Source organism: Eleutherodactylus coqui, chromosome 4, assembly GCF_035609145.1.
Source record: "Eleutherodactylus coqui strain aEleCoq1 chromosome 4, aEleCoq1.hap1, whole genome shotgun sequence".
Classification (NCBI taxonomy): Eukaryota; Metazoa; Chordata; class Amphibia; order Anura; family Eleutherodactylidae; genus Eleutherodactylus; species Eleutherodactylus coqui.
The window spans coordinates 83,390,849-83,412,355 of record NC_089840.1 but is presented as its reverse complement, the minus strand read 5'-3'; the positions used below and the strand labels follow the sequence as shown (position 1 = coordinate 83,412,355).

Here is a 21,507-nt window from a genome sequence, read left to right as displayed (position 1 = left end):
AGTCTAGTAACATAAAATTGCTTACTGATATACGTGTCCAGGAATAAGTTTTCATTTCATCATCATACCACTAAAAAAATAAGATGACACTTATTATCATTCAATTTTAATATCAATAAAATAAGCAGCAGAAGCTTCAGCCAGTATATCAGACTAATAAGTAATGAGAGCATACAATGGCAGCCATATTAATGAGATCCTCTCAAGCAGCAGGACTATCCATTGCCTGAACATGCCACAATATTCTATGACAGACAAAATGCAGCTGATAATTAAGTCATCTACAGCAGAGCATTCTCAACAATGACCCCATGAAAAGGATTACGCAACATCGTTCCAAAAAGCATTCCGCCCCACCCTGCCCATCATCATCATCATCATACAGAATAGTCAAGGAGAAGCACAAGCAAAGAAACGCATGCTCATTTCCAGTCTGGACTGTGATAGGAAGAATTTAGATCATTATGGTAAAATGAACCCATAAATGGCCAAGCAATGAAGAAGAATACATCTACTGCACAACAAGCCTTGCTCCATGTAAACCGTTCGAATGAATCACATTAAAAAGGATACCTATATACACTAAATTAAGAGGGGACTATCCAAGTCAAATCAATTTCAAGCACACATGTCTGCTACATAATGTATGTGTTTGGATTTTTTCCATTGAAAAGCTGCATGGTTCCATTGTACATTATATTATGTGAATATGTAATTAGAAAAAAAAAGCACATTTGGTCTTCTATTTGCATGCATTATAAATGTAAGGTTGGTAAGTAATGGACGTGCATGGGTCAAAAAGCTTATAGGAACACTCCGGATATAACGAATACACGCGGTATTGTATCTAGAGTAAAGCTGAAGGAGAAGGTGCATGTGCGAAACACCACCAAAGGTAGACGTCATGCATGGTGTCCCTCAGGCTTTGCACTTAGCATAGCACAGTATATCAAATTTTCTTACGTGTTCTGTTAAGAGTCATGTCCCTCAAGTCCAGTCCTTAAAAGTTGCATTCCTATTTCAAGAACCCCATTCCAATGTGTCACAAATATGAAAGTCAAGCACTCACCCATCACATGCCCATTTCAAAAATATGTCCCCTTCTCTTGGAAAGTTGTGGTGTTCTTTCAAGTTCTTAACTGCTTGTTGTTAGGAAAACCGACCACCTCCGCTATGGAGTAGAGATGGTTGGTGCTTGCACACCTCTAACTCACTATGCAATGCTACGCTGGCTGGCCAGGATCTCTAAGCTCCCCCTGTCATCTGCTAATGCCGAGCTCTGCTTTTTTGTTTCTTCTGAGCAGAGCAAATGTGAGGACTTGTTAGTGGTGCCTAGAAGGCCTTCTATGAAAAGCAAAAGCAGAGTGCAACAGTAGCTGGTTGGCGAGGCCAGGAGTTAGTGTACAGGAGCTCCAGAGATCCTGACTACCAAACAGATCATTGCGTAGGAGATTAGAAGCACGCAACCCCCCCCTGGCCATCTCACCTCCTTAGCAGAGGCGGTTGGTTCCCTCATCAAGAAGCAGTAAAGAACTTGAGAACATTACAGCTTTTTAAAAGAAGGGGGGTTTGTCTTGAAATATCATGTAATGAGTGAGTGCTTAACTTTCATATTTGCAGCACATTGGAATGGGACTCCTGAGATGGGATACCCCTTTAAGTACCCCGAACTGGTCATGACTTGAGGATATCCTATATTGAGAACATCTGTGGTAATTCTAAAGAGATCCTGAAAACATGACCTTGTTGGGGCTACATGAGGAGGTACACAGAACTCAAAAGGTTAGTAAACTCTAGTCAACAGTCATATACTTTAGAAGAATCCCAAAGAACCACATATTCTACATCTAAGCTTTAGTGTAAAATAGATATTCTTTTATACCTTAGCAAGTCTGTAGAAAGTTACCCTAACATAAAAGTCCTCATGCTCTAGGTCGAACAAATTTTGGTCCCCACTTAAATTTAGGGTACAGTTTCCCTTTAAAGCATTCCAGAAACTTTTATCTAATGGCTAAAATGATGGTGAATGACTTATGATTTAGCTTAATTACCTGCAGAGCAAGGGGTTTCCATCTCATATTTTTCAGTAAAGCTGGTGCTGAGGTAAGCATGCTCTGAGGTCGCTTTTTCAAAGTTAAGATAACACCACTCGGGTCCTCTCGTAGTGCATTCACCAAATTTTTCAACTGCCACCCCACCTGGTAACCAGCAAAATTATTACAATATAAATGAGGCAAAGTATACAGAGTGTATTGTTCCCAGTTACAAGAAAGTTGATATAGCTAGGCAACATTGAAGATTTCGGTAACCATACCCAAAAACTTGGATTCATCCCTAAGTCAACATACAAAAGGAAACCCATATTGTCAGTAACCATTAATAAAAAAAGACTTAATACATGTTACATTACTTAATTACATGTAGCATTAAAGTACTAGCACAAATTCTGCTCTACCACTGGTCAAAAGGAGCAATAGATAGACGTCAATGGTTTTTTTTCTATTAGTAGTTGATTTAATACTGTCGATTTATGACTGTACATTGTTTATGTTTTACCACATTATCTGCTTCTCTGAAATGTTATGATGTACATAGAGCTTTTCCTTGCAGTGTCTAAGGTATAAACGTATGCCTGTATACCCATCTTGATCTTGCCCACGATTCCCTCCTTTGAATAATAGACCACAGTAAAAACAATTACGCAATATGCTGACCTACAGATCAGCATAAAGTTTTGCTGTTTCATTACTTGACCTCCGCTACCAAATGTTAGCAAAAGAGCATATATAATGTATCAATAGCACCAACATATATCAACAATATGTTTTTGAGGACAGCTGTCATTGGCTCTTTGGAGTTCCATCCAAGCCCATGAAAAAAAAACAAACAATGGAATGTTTTTTTTTTTCTTTACTTGTCTATCACTGGGCTCTGTCTATCACTATTACATTAACCATAACATATCATAAATACCAATAAGACACAGTCTCAGTGACCAAGTGATTAAGGAAATTTCACATTTTTGATGCATTTTTTTTTCAGGAACAGTCTTGGAAAGGAAATTCTGCTCAAAAGGGGTTGTCCCACTTCTAGCCATTTTGCTGCAGGAAGCATACAGCTCCATACACTGCACAGTGGCTAGGGGAGGTACTGCAAGCTGAGTCCTATTGAAATGAATGGAACTCAGCCTACAATACCAACTCGGACCACTGTGCGGTGTATAGAGCTATTTATTTCCAGCAACAAAAGGAGTAAAGCTGGGACTTCACCCTTTAAACCATGGAATGACATCACCACACAATCTAGTTGACTTCTCTTGCTAGGGAATATGACAAAGCAGTGATATTTCTACAGGAGATCTATGCAGTTACATATGAAGTCAAAGAAATAGCACATGAATTTAGGGGTAAGAAAACGATAAGTGGTTTAATAGTTGCCTTTTCCTTTGATCACATAAGTAAAACTTAGAAGAACCAGCTATGCCTAGAATAAGGCTCAACAGAATTTAAAAAAAATAGGAAAAAAAAGAAACTCAAGGGCTTTCCTTTACACTACATTCAAAATCATCTTCACTGTGGTAGTGCACAAAACCCCCATTATAGTTATCAGTAGAAGTCCCAGTGGTGGATGCCAATCAATTATATATACACCACTTATTCTTTGAACATATATTCTATATAAAAAGGTATTTCCTGGAAAAAAAAAAAAATTTAGACATACACAGATTACCGTCAGCCAAAATTGCAAGTTTAAGTTTGGTTGGTCGATGATTTAATAAATATGGGTGCAGTTTGGCAGCAGATGTCAGGTTACATTTGTCTGACATGTTATATTTAATCATGTCTTATCTAGAGATGAGCGAGTATACTCGCTAAAGGCAATTGCTCGAGCGAGCATTGCCCTTAGCGAGTACCTGCCTGCTCGAGACTGAAGGTTCAGGTGCCGGCGGTGGGCAGGGAGCGGCGAGAAAGAGCGGGGAGGAACGGAGGGGAGATCTCTCTCTCCCTCTCTCCCCCCTGCTCCCTCCTGCTGACAGCCGCTACTCACCGCTCCCCCGCGCAGGCACCCGAACCTTCAGTCTCGAGCGGGCAGATAGTCGCTAAAGGCAATGCTCGCTCGAGCAATTGCCTTTAGCGAGTATACTCGCTCATCTCTAGTCTTATCCTTTGTCCGCCCTTCTCCCTGGGAGATTAGCAGCTGTTAACAACTTCCCAAAATATTTTGTACCAGTTTATTCCAATTCTCCCCATGGAAATAAACATGTACTTGGTCAAGACGTATTTGCATGTTTATAGTGGTTCAGAAAATAGAGAGGTGAGCTGAATCAATGTTCAGATGAAGCCCATCGAAATTGTATGGCAGGCTTAAGAGAATGTGTTGACTTCTCCCAAATTTCTCTCAACGTTCCATTAACTTTCCAGTCTAATGCTAATAATAACTAGTTGGAAAATTCATTTTATAGATCAAAAAACACTGCAGAAATGGAACATGATCGGGTGACTTATCTATCTGGCAAGAGCAGAAGTCTTCGAAGTCATTATTTTAAGTGAACTTTTGACCGTAAGAGAAAACATCAATAAACTCATCTTATCCTATAGCAACTTATCTTCTAGCTTTGCTTAGTCGTCACAAGACTTTGGTCTCAAACAGTCTGCTTAATGAGCAAACCAATAAGTCTCTGTTTAAATCCAGACACACTTATTTTATCAGGTTTCGAGTAATTGTCAACTTCATGAAACATTTAGTAGTATGCTCAATCACAATGCCAATATCTTGAATTCATTTAAAGACTACTCAGAGAAGAAGTTAAGCAAACCGGGCTTCTTCCTTCAAAATCCTTCAAATAGGAATACCTCTCTTCATTAAAACTCAATGGAAAGTCATCAAAAGTAGTGCAAAGAAATAGTGGAGGACTTGTCCACTGCAACCAATTAGATTCCAGCACCCTTTCCTCAGAAACCCGTTTTGCTAAAAGCAATTATCCGATTAGTTATGTGCAACTCTTAAACATTCCTACAAAACACCACTACATTAGTCTTCAAGGTTCTTTCGTCTTTTCTAAAAAGGAGTTATCTCACCTGGTCAACCCTTCTTCATTTTGCCCTACCAGGGATTATGGATATCGTAGCTTGGTGGCTCAAAACACAATCATGCACTGTATTACACATTTGGTTTTAGCATTCATTTAGGTTAATGGGTTTTACTCATTTAACATTGTTTACATTCTTTAAGAATAAGATATTTGCACATGCGCAAAGCCTCCAACAGATAAGAGGTCTCACCTCATGACTAATAATATAAGGGCAGAATAATGCTTTACTGGATGGTGTAAAACTATCATACAGCATCATCCATGGTGTGTATATATATATATATATATATATATATATATATATATATATATATATATATATATATATATATATATATATATATATATATATATATAGTGGTTTCAGGCAAAGGAAGAATAGAGTCCGCCATGGAATGGTGTAAGTGAAGTCTACTCTCAAATTCACAACATGTGGAAGGACATAGGCCGCTACTCAAATTGTTGACTGCATATCATGGATGCAGAGTATATGATGTTTTCCATATCTTATTGATATAGTATTTGTATATCCAGTTTGTATTTTTTATATTTTGATTATATCCTTTGACATCTCCTGATGAGCTCTCTTGATATTTTGTATGTATATCTACTTTTAATTATTTGAAGCAAACTTTATTAATGCTTAGCCTGTATGTATGAACACATTTTTTTCTTACATCTTTGAACTCACTGCAAAACAGACTGGAAAATGAATCACTTGGCAGACATATGTATTTCTGTTCTCCTGCATGCTGTTCAGAAGTCTTTCACATAATGCCATTTTGTAGCTCTAAACTGATATAGATATCAAGAGGCACAAGTAACACATAGCAGTAAACCACAACTAACACTATATGGAGGGTACAAATGCTACTCAAACTGGACAACTATTTGCAGAAGTTTACTCAACCTATTCAAATCTAATGATCGAATTCAAGTCATGTAAATTTGGATTCATAGGGGGCGCTATTCACACAAGTTGCCAATAATAAAGTAACAATACAAACTGATTTATAGCCAGAATTAAGACATAAAATAGAGAATACAACATCTGTATAACCTGAGAATGTACAGTACGTCTACAGTGCTTATGTAAAAGATGACAATCTAGGTTTTCAACATGTAACTGCTATGTATTTCATTACTATATGGTTTTGGAGTTAAATGAAAAAAAAAATTAAAATATAAATATCTAATAGTACACATACTGTTAAAGCCATCATCAACTTTTCCAATGATTGCAAGATCATTACTGATAATTTTATTTCAGCCTGTAAATCAGATATTTAGGGCTTCCATTTCGCATTCTTCTTCTGCATTGTCTACATGATGCCCATGTAAAGTAACGGTCAAAATTTTAGTTTGATCAAGAGAAAAGACCTAACCAAAGTACAATTAATTTAGCTTTAGTAAAATATTAGGTCTAAATGAAATCGATAGATTAAAAAAAAAAATAAAAATCAGACGGGAACAAGAAGGTAAAACCTTAAAGCCCTTTTTTAAAAAAAGATAATCTTCCCTTTATTAGTTTGGTGATCTTTTTCATTAAAAAACAAAAAAGCGCAGCGGAAGCAAGACAACAAGGGATTATAAAAGGCAGGAAGGGAGAATTTTGAGTTGAATTAACTGTAGAAATCTTTGGCCAATTTGAAATCCCCCCTCCTTCACCAGTCTTTGAAATTTTGATGTACAGGAGAATGTTTTTCACAATTGTGGTACTGACCAACTCTAAACAGATTATGGGAAGGGTTGGTCGATTTATGCTGCGTGTGCCAAATTCTGACCTGCCATCAGTATGACGCAACAAAAACCTAGAGTCCACTAACCAGTTGATGTTTTTCCACTGCTCAGTTATCCAATTGTTGCACCCTATTGCCACTTGAGTTTTGCCTTTCAGCTTCTTTTAGACAGCAATGGGACATAGCTATTATAGTCCATTTGTGGTAATGAACGACAACTTGTGCATTTGGACACAATAGTTTGAGCACCAGAATTGCATATGGCTGCAATCTGCTTGACTGTGCACTGCCTGTTCATCAGAAGGAGTCTTGATATTCTTCTCCGACTGCTTTCAATCAATGACTTATGTGTTTCCACTGGATCCCCTTTCGCTGGATGTTTTATCTCAACCACACCATTCTCGGTATACTCTAAATCCTGCTGAAACCCTCGCGAGGTTGGTAGTTTTTAAAATGATGGCTTCAGCTAGCGTAACACGGATGACCAGGCCTCATTTGAAGTCCCCAGATTTCTTAATCTCATTCTTTACTCTGGGATCACGTGTCTAATTTCCATATAGGGAAGCTCAGAAAAGGGCAGGTATCTATAATAAAGTGGCCACTCAGTGTAATATCTAATCTATGCAAACTGGGGTATTCCATTATGTAATAAAAATGTGTAAGACAACAAATTAAATACTATTAAAAATAAGTGACTAGAGATGAGCGAACGTGCTCGTTTAGGACAATTACTCGAGCGAGCATGGCTTTTTTCGAGTAACTGCCTACTCGGGCGAAAAGATTCGTGGGGTGCCGGGGGCAGCGGGGTGGTGCGGGGATAGCAGGGGGGAACAGGGGGGAGCTCTCTCTCTCTTCCCCACCCCCACCCCCACCCCCACCACAACCCCCCGCTCACCCCCGGCGCCCCCCGAATCTTTTCGCCCGATTAGGCAGTTACTCGAAAAAAGCGATGCTCGATCGAGTAATTGCTCTAAATGAGCACATTCGCTCATCTCTATAAGTGAGAAAATCTGAATTGATAATAAAATAAAATTTAGAAAAGACAAAATGCAGCAGCAATTCTACAAATCAAGAATAATTCCTATCGATTGGATGACAAATATTAAACTAGAAAAAGTTAGAATTCTAAAACACAAAAGCTGAGGAAGCTTAGAAAAGTGATTTTTTTTCTCCTTTGTGTAAAATAGAACACAAGTCTATAAACTAAGTAACCCGCCCTAGCTGGGCAGTGATTCGTATCCAGAAGAGGAAAATGAAATCACAGAGCCTGCCATAAAAAGCTGTGAGAAATACAGATCCGTTAGCGTAAGCGCACAAGTTGTGTAGGAGTAAACAGATGTTACCAGGACAGGAATCCAAAAGACAAGTATTTATCCCCTGGGCTCACTTCTGTTATGTCCTCCCATCACATAGTTCTTACTGGAACAGTAATTAAGAATACAGACTAAGCTTTTGATTCCTACGAAGATTCCAAGTAGTAAAAAGAACTCCATTAATGGTTAATACACTCCAGTTACTTCAGGACAGGCTAATATCTGTAGGCATTTGTTTTACATATAAGTACATTTAGATTCAATTTAAAAAGGCTCAGTGTAAAGATCTGACACAACTACTTGACTAAGCGTACATTTGATGAGGTGCTACTTTTTACTATGTATATTATGAGCCATTCCCTAATGTAGGAAACTTCTCATAATGCAGATTCTTAATATATTGTAGAAGTCAAGATAGCAGAAGTATCAGCAGCTGTTCTCAAACCATTTCTGAACCTGTTCATGTACTTTCAATAGAATTTCAGTATATAACAGGGTTAACTGAAAGGATGGGGAACCATTGGGTTGCTGAAGATTTGGCTTTGGGTTAAACTGCTTGAGAAGAGGAGGAGGAATCTGGGCACAGTGCCTCAGAAAAGTAGAAGGGGAAAACCAGCAGTGGAATATTACACTTGCATATTGGAATTGAGAGGTGGTAAGAAAAGGTATAAAAGGTGCTGTGGGCTTCATAAGCTGATCGATCGATGGTATGGTTAGTGTTAGGCAATGAGAGGAAGAGGAGACTAAAATGCTAGGACTTCAGCACGATCTGATGATGAATGTCAATTCGGAATAGGAGCAGAGCTACAAGTATGAATCAAACCACTGAAGCAGGTGACAAACATGATCAGGCAGGCAGAGGTCGGAGCAGCCAGAGTAATTTCTCAATGGAATACAAGCAGATCAGGGCAGGCAGCAGTCAGTAAGACATTACTAGTTGGGCTCAGAGCAATGAGATAGGGCCCTTTAAGAAGTTGTGAACACTGGGGATTGGCTGGAACGCAGAAGATTTAGCACGCACTGGCCGTTGACAGTGCACATGAGCAGAGGTCTCAAAAGGAGAGAGAGTTGGCGACGAGTGGGAGGAGAAGCATGGACAAGGTAAGGCAGAGGATGGCCCAGAGGAGGAAGAAGAGCAGAAGCAAGACAGCTGGGAGGGGAACAACCTGATGAGGAGCAATGTACTGTGTTGCACCATTGACAAGAATAACACTTTTTAAGTAAAAAAGGGAATTTTTTCACGTCTACTGTTTATACAGTATGTATAAAGCAGTGGAATTTAATTACAAGATACTACCCAAAGTTCTAAGCTTGGTTATTCAAGTCCTCCCAATAGTTATGTTAGACATAATTTCACAGAGTCTTCATAAAAAGAACTCATGTCTATATTCCCCATTAGGTCCCCTCACTTGAGACCTCAAATAATACATGCATCCCATGGATTTTACATATACCGCGAGTTTGAAACGGGTCTTAATACGGTAGGTACCTCTGAACACAATTGTACATTACACACACACACATATAATATATCATATATATGCCCACACACATTATATATACATATATATATATATATATATATATATATATACACACATATACATATATATACACACACACACACACACACACACACACACACACACAGATATTTTGTTTGTTCTTTATACACTCCTACATGCCTTGATGGATCTCAACCGAACTTGGTACACATATCCTCTATGATCCAACTGGGTGGAGTGTTTTAACTGTTTGTCACTCATAGCAACCAATCACAGCACAGCTTTCATTTTCCTATAGCAGTTTAAGGAATGAGGATCGGTTGCTGCATGCAGCACACACAGTTTTTTTTTTACATTAATAAATAAGGTCTATTGTATAATCTATTACAAAGTGCTTTTTGATTCAGCACAGGGAATAGTTTTAATTTACAGTAGATCTGGAATACCTCTGAAATAACTGAAACCCACCAGACTAGTCCAGCTCAAAGCAAAGGAAGTAAAATTACTGCGAGCAAGTGAGACAAGCGAACACCATGATTGCTGACTTAAGAATGAGCCGGAAAGAGCCAGAACATCAAGGGCTGCAGAGACCTTGGAACAGGACAAGGCCAGAATTCAAAAAGAGAGGGAAAGGAGATCAAGGTCTACAGAGACACTAGCAATGCTGGGTATATACACTAGTATAGATAAAATGTACAAAATCAATTGTAAGTTAGAACTAAATTAAGATAAATGCATTGTATGTCTCATCTTGTTTTAATCCATAGCTACAGCCTGTATTATATTGTTGTCCAGAGCTGCATTCTCAATTCTGCTAGTTGATACTAGAAAAATATTGGCAAAACTTGTTAACACACACACTTAATAGTTTGGCTAATGTTGCAGATTATTGTAAAGTGCCTAGTACAATGGTTGCATATCCAAGACGTGGGGTAGACCAGTGCTGTGCTGACTCGGATCTGCTGGTGACAGGTTCCTTTTAAGCAGGCAAAACTGTGAATGCAGCTCTAGACTATATCAAGGGCTGCAACTCAGGAACAATACAAGATAAGAAATGCAAGGAATACACAAAACATCCCAACTTTTTATGTGGGAACATTTGCTGTTCAAAGGTGAACAAACACTTTATTGTACCTTCTCTACATGATGAAAAACACTACTTTACAAATCAAATAACTAAACGCTGAGGGTATAAAAAAAGCAAGAATTAAGCAGATCAGTATGTTTCGGGTTGCACGGGGGCCATTGTATCTGTGCGTTTTGTACTGGATATAGCTGGTTGCTCACATAGAAGTTTTTAGCATAAAACTCAAACGAAATGGAAATCTCATATGTTCTCTCTTTTGTCCGTCTGCTACAACTCATTCAGCAAAGATTGTAAAAACAATAACATTATTCTTGGCTTCCATGGGAGAGATGCAGGGAATGCCAACGACTCAGCCAGTACCTGAATGAGTTTAATCTATGTATTGCTTGCCTATCACTTCAAAGAACATTTCCTGTGGTGAATACAAAATTTCTTGTTTCTATCAGCTAGTCGTAGTATACACCACAGAATTAGTGTTGCTAAGAAATGAACAATTGTTTAAGTCAGTAGAAGAAGGAGCATCGGCTTGCTCCTTAACAATGCTCCTGTCTTGTGAATTTAAAGCTGATGCACTCACTGTGAAGATATTAAAACCACAAAATGTTAAAGCGTACCTGCACTTCCAGAATTAGCTGCCTTGTGTATACATGCGGTATGACATTGTTTCTGGCCATTATACAACATCTATTCTGCATTTTTCATCGGTTTTCCCCTCTGCTGTTAGATTTCTAATTTTCAGTTTTCTCTGAACTGGTTGGTGGAGACTAGCTGCTTTGATGTGTTCTATACACTACACACTGCAAAAATTGCACATTCCGCTCCCTAAAGCCTTGCTCACATGAGTATTTTATGCCAGATTTTATGCCAGCTTTATGAGTATTTTATGCCAGCTTCTCAGAGTTTTCAGATGTGGATCTCCTAGCTTAACCCATGGCAGAACTCAGAGGCTGTGGATTTTGACGTGGATCCACACGCAGATTTTGCAGCAGTCAAATGGGACAAATCTACATCCATCAGTCCAATTTTGTTTGGAAACTGCGCCAAGAATTGACACATCAATTCTTTTATTTCCTGCCATGCAGGTTTCAGAATAGTGATAGATTTCAGATCTAGATTCTCAAATACAGAGATTGCTGATCTATATTGTCTATTATGTAACTACTTACAACTTATCAAGTGGCAGCCACTATTGTAAAAGGTTACATCATCTGATTCGGCTACTTATCAATTGCTAAAGAAAAAAGTACAAATAACCTGTCAGACTGCTGAAAATGTACATTAGATGCAGTGCAGGCAGAAATGTCACGTCTCTTCTGTAGACTATGGATTCCTTCCAATGTCTTTAGATGATTTCAGATTCCTACAGAATATACTATATATGTGTGTTTGAGTAAGAAAGAAGTGTACTTTCTGTGACAGCGTAAGATTCAGACTCAGTAAGCCTGAGGAAGGGTCCATAGAAGACCCAAAAGCTTGCTGTAACATCATGTATTTTTGTTAGCCATTAAAAGGTATCATATCTACAAGATCACTTGGTTTTTCTTAATGAGAAGAATCACATTTTGCTTTACTGGCGAACATGGTACCAAAACATTTTCTTTTGTTTTTGAGTAAGACCCAGTAATGCATCACATCCCTAAAACAAGAATGGTCTTGTGTATAAGTAGTCTGCTAGTTCTCAATGTCATTCATTATATAATATTATTTCAAGTGATAGCTGGAGATTTATGTAGGATTCCATCAACTTCATGATTAGCTCTGTCACCCATATATGAAATGTACACACGAGCTCTTTGGGGACAACATAAGAGTAGATTATATTGAACTGCTGAAAGCTTTAAAGCTTAACTCATAACATATAAATTGGTAGAAAAATAGATTTGAGTGGATTCTTAGAAACACTCCTTATCTAAATGAACTCAAAATGAAAGATGTTACGCAATTTAAGTCAAATAATACATTTCAGTGTAAAGCGGTTTCACACACAGAACTGCTTGGCAATATGTATGGCAGTGCAGTCCAAGGACTTGGCATAGATGGACATTACTAAAATGACAAGTGTTTATAATATGAATAATGCTCACAACAAAATATCTTAGAGTAGACAGACTACTTCTGTGCCTTTTGTATTACTTAAGGGAAGTATAAGGTGCAGTTTACACTTGTGTTATTTCCCCTTGGTGTGGAATAGCATAGAGTGCTTGCAGCGCTGAGCTACAATATGTTGCTGGGACATGCAAGGCAGCCTAGACTATAGAATACACTGTATATCTTAAAAGAGGTTGTCTCACTTCTGTTTTGCAGCAGGAATCAGACCGCTTTATACATTGTGCAGTGGCCCAGGTTGGTACTGAAGGCGGAGTTCCTTTTACTTCAATAGCACTCAACCTGTAGTACCAATGCGGGCCACTGTACAATGTATGGAGCTGTCTGCTTCCTGTAGCAAACCAGCTAGAAGTGAAAAAACCCATTCAAAAAGGATTCTGTCATCAAATACATGTTGCAGGAGCTACAGGCATAATGAACTGTAGCTCCTGCAACAGGCATGCCTATTGCCCAGTGCAGGTCTTATCCTAAAACACTGTGGGGTTCCAGAAAAAAATAAACAAAAAAAACCAAACATACTTTGAAGTTTGGGAATTGAGCTCCGAGTCATGACAACAGGCTATCAGCCTCTTCCCTCCCTCAGCATGAAAATAGACAGCTTTCTCCCCTTTTGTGTATAAGGAGAGAACTGTCAGTCGACATGCTGCAAGTGGGGAGAAGCCAGCATGGCCCACCCCCATGACTCGGATTTCCATTCTAAAGTCAAAATTCAAGGAATGTTTTCTCTAAAAATGCTGCAGTGTTTCAAAATAAACCATACCCATGGTTAGACCAGCAGGAACCTGATGGCAGATCCCTTTACAGCTTAGATCCACTCCCATCCCACCCCCTCCCATTGCAAACTCCCTCCCACCTCCCTTTTTCGACCGCTGTCATTGGCTCCAATAGGAGCCCATGCAGCGGCCAATGTATTCTGTACGGAAAGTTAGTTTCAGGACTATCTTTTCAGGCCGGCCTAAAAGCCCAGTTCCATATTGGCCCGGTCAGGCGCTTTTACGCTGCAGGAATATGGCCATGTGATTTGATGCATTGGAATCCAATGCATCAGAACATAGCGTATATCTCGGCTGGCCGTGAAAACAGCAGCCGATATACGTTTGTGTGAAAGAGTCCTAACGTGTTAAAGGCTGATATTAAAGCAGAACTATTGTGATGTCCTGCAGGGACCGAGACATGAGGCACACGCTGAGCAGATGGCGGGGTTAGAAATGGCCCTTGTCACGGTGGCTCTACCAAACTCCTCCCAAGAGGGATGTGCACAACCTTAGCCAAGGTACTGCTCGGGGTAGCAGTTACCTGAATAATGGTGTAGTGGACCTGAAGAGTTGTCACAGGTGACGCCACCATTCCTTTACTCCACTGGATATCCAATCGGCAAATAAGAGAGTCCACACATAGTTAAAATTAGACACCTCAATCACTGGGAACGGACAGTGACAGGAACTTTACTTCTGCACCTTACAACTTCACACGACAGTGCAGGAAGAACAGTTCAAAGAGGTCAGGGAGGAGAACCCAGGATGAAACAGGGCATACAGTCTAGCTTATATGTATGACCCCATTCCTGGACAGACACACTGGAGGAGGACCCAACACTTCACTGACACTCACTCGCAGGTGGAAACTTGGACACTGCACGGTAGGCTCCTTCTCTTACTCTCACTTAAGGTAAGGGTCCTGGAGTTGGAAAATCAGGGTACCTCTCCTCTGCTTCCATTCTTCACAACATAAGGGTTGAAAGTACCCCCATGGCTGGCACTCTACCGTTGAAGAAATGGAACTCCAAAGACAAATAGCCAGAACAGAAGCCCACACATTTTGGCTTGCACTCATTTATATCTTACATACCTACATGACATGACAATTGGTTACAATTTCCAGACACATCCCAGACATTCATAGACATTAACCTCTTACATGCTGCAGCTCTGCAATACGAGTAACTAGAGACAAGACAATTTGAACAGTGCATTCACACTGAAGACATGACATGTATGACAGTTATGGAGGGGCCAGATATAGACTTCAGGCCACTACACTATCAAAAAATATATTGCCCTAATACAAGTCCACTTCAAATTTGCAATAAAGTAGATATGTCACACCACACACAATACGTGGCAATATCTATACAAAAGAAGCTGAACAGATGGATGTTAAGTTTTGCAGCAAAAAGTTTTGTAAAACTTTGAATTTATTGACATAAATCACTGCTTACCGCGAGTCTGTGCGGTCTTACATTGTAAACCCGCCAATATAGAGGAAGCGGTCATTAATCACTGACCTAGGCTGCCTCCGGACATCCAAACCCAGACTCAGATTAAAAATCAATACGTTTTCAAGTTGTACTAAATACTTTAGCTTTGCATGTTGTAGACTTTATTCTAGGCATTGCAGTAATGTGATGTAGGAAAAACAAATGAACTCGCTACACTATAAGAGCTCAGGTAAACTCGTGTCCAGCTATAACCTTGTTGACAGTTTTCAAGAACATTCACTATGGTAAATGTAGCCCTGTGCTAAAATACAAAGAACAAATCAGGACCAGTATGACAGAAGGAAAAATGCTTTTATAAAAAACGTATTTAAAAAGGGTTATCCAAGGATGAATATTTTTCTTTTAAGTCTGCTCAGCCTGCTATAGAAAAGAAAAGAAAAAAAACGCCATATATTTCACTCACTGGCTCCCCCTTCTGGCTGCAGCAGTGATAACATCATAACAAAGTGAAACCGCCAATGATTGACTGCAGTGGTCATGTCTGTGGGGTTGGGGAGGTCATTTCTGCGTCAATGCAGCTGAAGTGAACATACATAGGGAAACCATGTACCAGTGGAACTAGAGCAGCGGGGAACTGGGGGAGGGGATTATGGCTTTTTATTTTGTCTTTTACAGCAGGCTTGAATATTTTGTCTATAAAAAAAAAAACCTTTAATGTTTTCAAACACTTTTTTATTTTGTAAAAGGCCAAAAACTGAACAGACCAGACAAAAAGGGAGAGCTCTTCCATTAACCAACTGACACTACATAACAGAAATAAAAGGGACGCAGGCCTTCAAAGAAAACTGAACAACCAAAACTTTGTCATAGTTTTTCAAAGAGAAAAAAGCATTAATACCTTAGAACATGCCATTCCATACAAATCCTAACCCATCAGGATTCTCTCAAATAGCCCAGACTGACTTTTATGTTTCCTAGCAGATACCATTTTGTAAGGGTAAAAGGTGTGCTGTATCTCATCAGTAGAGAAATGTGTAATAAAAGACTTCCATTTATAGAAAAAAAAAAACAGTCTTTTGTGTGTTTCTTTTTGACCTATTCTGTCTATATATGCTCTAAAAGACAATCTCTTGAGCTGGTCAATTGCCACATACATAGCGGGTGTCTTGGGCTGCAGACATTCTTGCAATAAGCTCCTCTTTTCTGCTCTCTCTCTAGGAAGACTCTTTTCTTTATTTGATATATTAGTGTTGAAGAAGGACCCCAAGTAGGTTCGAAAAGCTCGCTAGAACATCACGTATTTTTGTTAGCCATTAAAAGGTATCATCTCTACAAGATTACTTGGTTTTCTTTAACTGAGGGAAAAAAATCATATTTTTCCCATTTCACCACAATAGAAAATCAAGGATACCAGACTTAGGGGTATCTAAAAGACCCCACAACTGATGAAACATTTGTTTAATATGAGCCCAATGTATTATAACTTTGTTATAGCTCCGGAGACCATGAAATAAGTCTGCTTTGTACCCTTGACACTTTAGGCAAAGGACCAGTCCACCCAGTTTCTGTTGGGTTTTAGCGAAGTTAAAAAGCATAAATTGCTGTGTGTGTGTTTCTGTAGGGAGTATCCTGCCACACCCTTACACCTCATTTACCACATTATGCCTTAGTGCTTCCAACCCCTCAGTATCTTTTCTTCCAGCTTATTACCTCCAAGTTATCACATCCAGGCATCAAAAAATTTACTACGGTAGGAGGACAAGGAAACAAAGTATCTCTGAATCTGTTATACATAGCAGAAATAGATGAAGTACCAGTTCCAGTAATAAAATGTTGTCAAGCATATTTGTCACAGTTTCTTCATGCACATCATTTAACTGGCCCATGAAAAAGTCTCTAACCTGGGCATACTAGATGTTCTGAAAAGGTCTTAACTTAAGCTGTACTGCTTATTTCACCCATATATAATGAGGCACCTGCAGGGGGGTCCACAGCCAGGCCCGTTGGATGACTTCTTGAGCCCAAGGGGGTTGCTGGCTCATTGGCAATCATGAGTCTCAGTTTCACAAACACCGGGAATCGGAGAGAGAAAATGTGACTTCAGGGCTTACGTACTTCTCTCCCTGTTGCTTGTGATTCAGTGGAGGTGACCACAGCATGGCATCAACAAAATATATTCATTCAAGTCACAAATTATTTTTTTCCCACAGCCAGGCTGAGTTTCACAGTGGCGCTGCATGGTTCCAGGAGTTAAAGTTCTCTTCAACCATGTAATGGGAAATAATACATTCACAGGCCAACAGGGCTACCATCGACTATGCAGCACTGCAGGCAAAGTATACTTCACTTTGTCTCCAATACTGCATACACGTCTCATCCAGGTATCACCCTTTATAGCTCCCAAGGATTTTTAAGCAACAACTGGCCCTCCCAGATCCACAGCAGCACTGGCTCCTGAGGGCAGAGACAATTAAAATATCAAATGAACATTTCTTAAAATTAACAAACCCAATTTTAACATCCTATTACGGCCCCCCTATTATACTTAGACTATCCACCTGGGCTCCGCTTCATGTAGGAGCTGGCTATCAGTTTTAATCCCCTAAGGAGCTTTTTTTTACTACTCTGAGGGAATCCAAGTTGATTCCACAAGGTGGATGCTTGGATATAGAATTAGAAAGTCAACATGTTTTACATAATGCCTTCCAAGCCATTATGGTATTCCTGAATAAAGTTGAATTATTAATTTTTCCAGTAATTAACCAGAGCCAGCATGAGTTTGTAATATGCAGGTCATGCAAGACTAATCAATATTTCCTTCTGTGACAGAATCACTGACTGGGGTGATCAGGAAAATGCAGCAGACATAGTATATGTTGTCTTCAGCAGGGCATTTGATAGAGTATCTCATGACATCTTATTTTGGATAAACTACCAAATATCGGATCGACAAGGCAACTGTTAGGTCAACATATTTATAAATGATCTAGATAAGGGAACTGAGGCAGAACTGATCAAATTTGCTGATAACATGAAACTAGGATAGATAGCTAACACTAGAGAAGAGAGAGAAGATTAAAAAAGATCTAGACAAGCTTGAACAGTGGGCAGCGACTAACAGAATTATTTAACAGGGAGAAATGCAAAGTCCTACATCTGGGCAAGGATAAAAGTGCATACAGAATGGGATCAATTGGGCTAAGCAGCAGCAAATGTGAAAAAGACTTGGGTATACTAATAGATCATAGACTGAACATGAGTCAACAATGTGATGCAGCAGCAAAAAAGGCAGACACAGTTCTGCGATGTATTAAGAGAAGCATAGAGTCTAGATCACGTGAGGTAATTATCCTATTCTACTCTTCCTTAGTCAGACCTTATCTTGTATACTGTGTCCAGTTCTGAGCACCCCAATTTAAAAAAGACATAGACAAACTGGAGCAAGTTTAAAGAAGAGTTACCAAGATGGTGAGCGGTCTGCAAATCATGTCCTATGAGGAATGGTTAAAGGATCTGTGAACGTTTAGCTTGCAAAAAAAGAGTGTGTTTAGGAGTATATAACATGCCATAATACAGTATATAGTGGTGGCAGAATCTGATTGTTCAAAGCTATTGCAATATCTATTGGAATATGTATGGAGTTTGGAGCTCTAACAGATTAAAGCTCCAAAATCATAATAAAAATAGATTAAGAAATTAACCAGCACATCATTTTGGTCCCAATAAGATCCCAAAAAAATATTAAAAATTTGTATGCAAATGGTAGAAATTCACTTTAAAGTTTTGTTCTGCTATATGAATGTGTGCAGCGATACATTATTACTCAACTCCTCATCAAGTAATATATTAAGTGGTTCATGAATAATTCTACATTTTAGGGGAAATGCTGAATAATGACAGGCATAAAGTCATGAACTTTATAAGAAAGAACCTGAATATATTAAACTGTATAGAAAAGATCTTATAGTGGATTATAGAGAATATCTTCTGACTCCACTGCAATAGAATTAAAAAGCACACAATGTCTCTTTAACTCACTCTTCCTGCTTCTCATGTCTCGCTACTGCTGTAATAATAAGTTCTTTCTACCAGCAGCCCGATTATGTCAATAATGAGCTCACCAGTTAAAATGTAAAAAAGGACCATTGTCAAATTAGATTCAAATAGAAGCAGCATCCAAATCTGTAATGAGCTAGCACAACAGAGAACAAGAGATTACGGATAACAATACGGGGACATTACAAATAACAGGACAATATCTAGACTGTTTTTGTCCTTCAGCAAAATTTAGATGTGAGAAGAACCTTGGCAGCAGCTGTGAGAAACATCTAATCATGCACAAAATTTAGCATCCCATGGTTTATAGCGGTCATAACTAAATGCTACAAGAAAATGCTGGAGAAAATATTTTTTTCTTTTGTATCTAAAGCTTTATTCAGAAAACAGTTCATTTTCACTTTGGACTGCGGGAGGTGCTACCTGCTACAAACCTCTACAGCATATATTTTTGAACAGGTATATGTTGTAGTTTCAAGTTTTAAAAAGTCTTACTAACGCTTTTTTTTCCTAGGCCTATTCCACCACAAGCAGAGGAATTTGAAGTGTAGATAAACTTTTAGAAAATTTGAAATATTTCATAGTGACCTGTTGGAAGTTCTGACCAGGGGTGTAACTATAGGGGATGCAGGGGATGCAGTTGCACCTGGCCTAGGAGCCTTAGGGGGCCCATAAGGCCTCTCTTCTCCATATAGGGAGCTCAGTACTATGAAAAAAGCATTATAGTTGGGGGCCCTGTTACAGGTTTTGCACCGGGGCCCAGGAGCTTCAAGTTACGCCTCTGGTTCTGACTAATGGGAGTCTAAATGCTGAAACCCTACTGATCCCTAAAACGAAAGGAAATAATCATTCCGTTGAGTGCTGTCTCTGTGATTCTGGGGGAGCCGCCAGAATTCAGGATACAGTGATTTATTTTTCATGGAATGGAAAGGTATACAGGGGTACAATAAAAAGGTACAACGCACCACTGTAGGTGCGCTATTATGGCACCTAAAATACTCAACCTTCATACTCAGAGCTTCTTTAAAAAAATTTCCAACTTCTTCCAAAACATTTATAACAGTGTTACATTAGAGGCTATGAACACCTATAGAGGCAAATTTTTACTTTTTTTTACTTAAGGGCATGTATTTTGGGCTCAAAATTATTTTTGCAGTGAGGTTTAATTAAAAATTCTGAATGGTTTGGCTTCCGCAGCTTCTACATATCACTGTTTACAGTAGCTGCAGACGGGCTTTCCCTCCAGATCCATGGGTAAGGCCAGCTGCACACGACCGGATTTCAGTTGCAGAAGCCGCGATAGTCACACACACGGATGATCCAGTATTCCAAAACCCATTGAAAAAATAGAACAATTGCATGTCCACTTAGATGAGCGGATAGCAATTTCCAGGAGCAGATTTAAAATTGCAGCACGTTCTATTTTTCTGCAGACTCTGCTTGAATAGCTTTAATTAAGTCAATGGAAGCAGCCCGATCTGACATTGCGGATGGCCTGTAGGTACCCGCATCATCGCCTAGCGGCGACGTGGGAAGGAAACATTGAAAGAAAAAAAAAAAAAATCTGTGGCCATCCACAGTACAGAAAGCGAGGGTGCAAGGGGTCGCCGCCCAGGGTCAGAGACAGATTTAGACTCCCACAGGCGGAATCCAACTCACTCGTGTGCAGGCGGCCTAAAGCTAGACTGAAAGCTTAGTCTTTGGGCCATATCTCTCCCCTTCGGAATGTTCCCATCAGCTGATTTAGAATCACAATAAAGAAACATTGCGATGGTCATAAATTAGCTGATAAGCAAATTCAGAACAAGGAAAATGAGGGCTGAAAACTAAGCCACCTTCTAGCTTCACTGTCAGAACTGAAGGGAAACTCAGTCTGCAGCTACTGTATACATTGATGTGTAGCAGCTGAAGAAGCCAAATGGTATGAACATTTTTTTTTTTTTTAATACTCATTTTATTGAAGAGTAAGACATTCAACCCAATCAAACAGATGCAGTAACAATGCTCTGTTCCAAACACTGAATAAAAACAGGAACATTTATAAAAACAATACAGCCCTGTAATGTGAATTATAACAGTTTGCGTACTTAAGATTTCCAATTATCCTTGCTGACATTCCCCAGGGAAGAGAGTGCTACGGAGAGTAAGAAGAGAGATAAGACAATATCAACCATAGAGAAGACTGGGCGTAAGGGACTATGTAACTAGAACAACAGTACTTCCAATGGGACCGCAGTTGATCTCATAGTCTGACCTATAATATATAACACAACTTTGAGGCTGAAACTGATCTAGGACATACTGAAATGCATTTTGTGAAAAAAATAGTGCTTGAAGAATTACACCACATATCCAAGACCTTAAGGAATTTCTCAGGATATTTCCTGTGTC

At 39.2% G+C, this 21,507-nt stretch overlaps 1 protein-coding gene across 1 annotated transcript in view; it reads right to left on the bottom strand.

The window, feature by feature from the left end:
- The window catches only part of CNKSR2 (connector enhancer of kinase suppressor of Ras 2), a 372,341-nt gene that overhangs the window by 206,228 nt on the left and 144,606 nt on the right, over window positions 1–21,507 (bottom strand). Inside the window, exons 10-11 of the mRNA XM_066598620.1 lie at window positions 2,052–2,198; window positions 26–70 (exon numbers count right to left, since the gene is read on the bottom strand). Coding sequence (XP_066454717.1) covers window positions 26–70; window positions 2,052–2,198 — 192 coding nt within the window. The remainder of the gene's footprint in view (window positions 1–25; window positions 71–2,051; window positions 2,199–21,507) is intronic.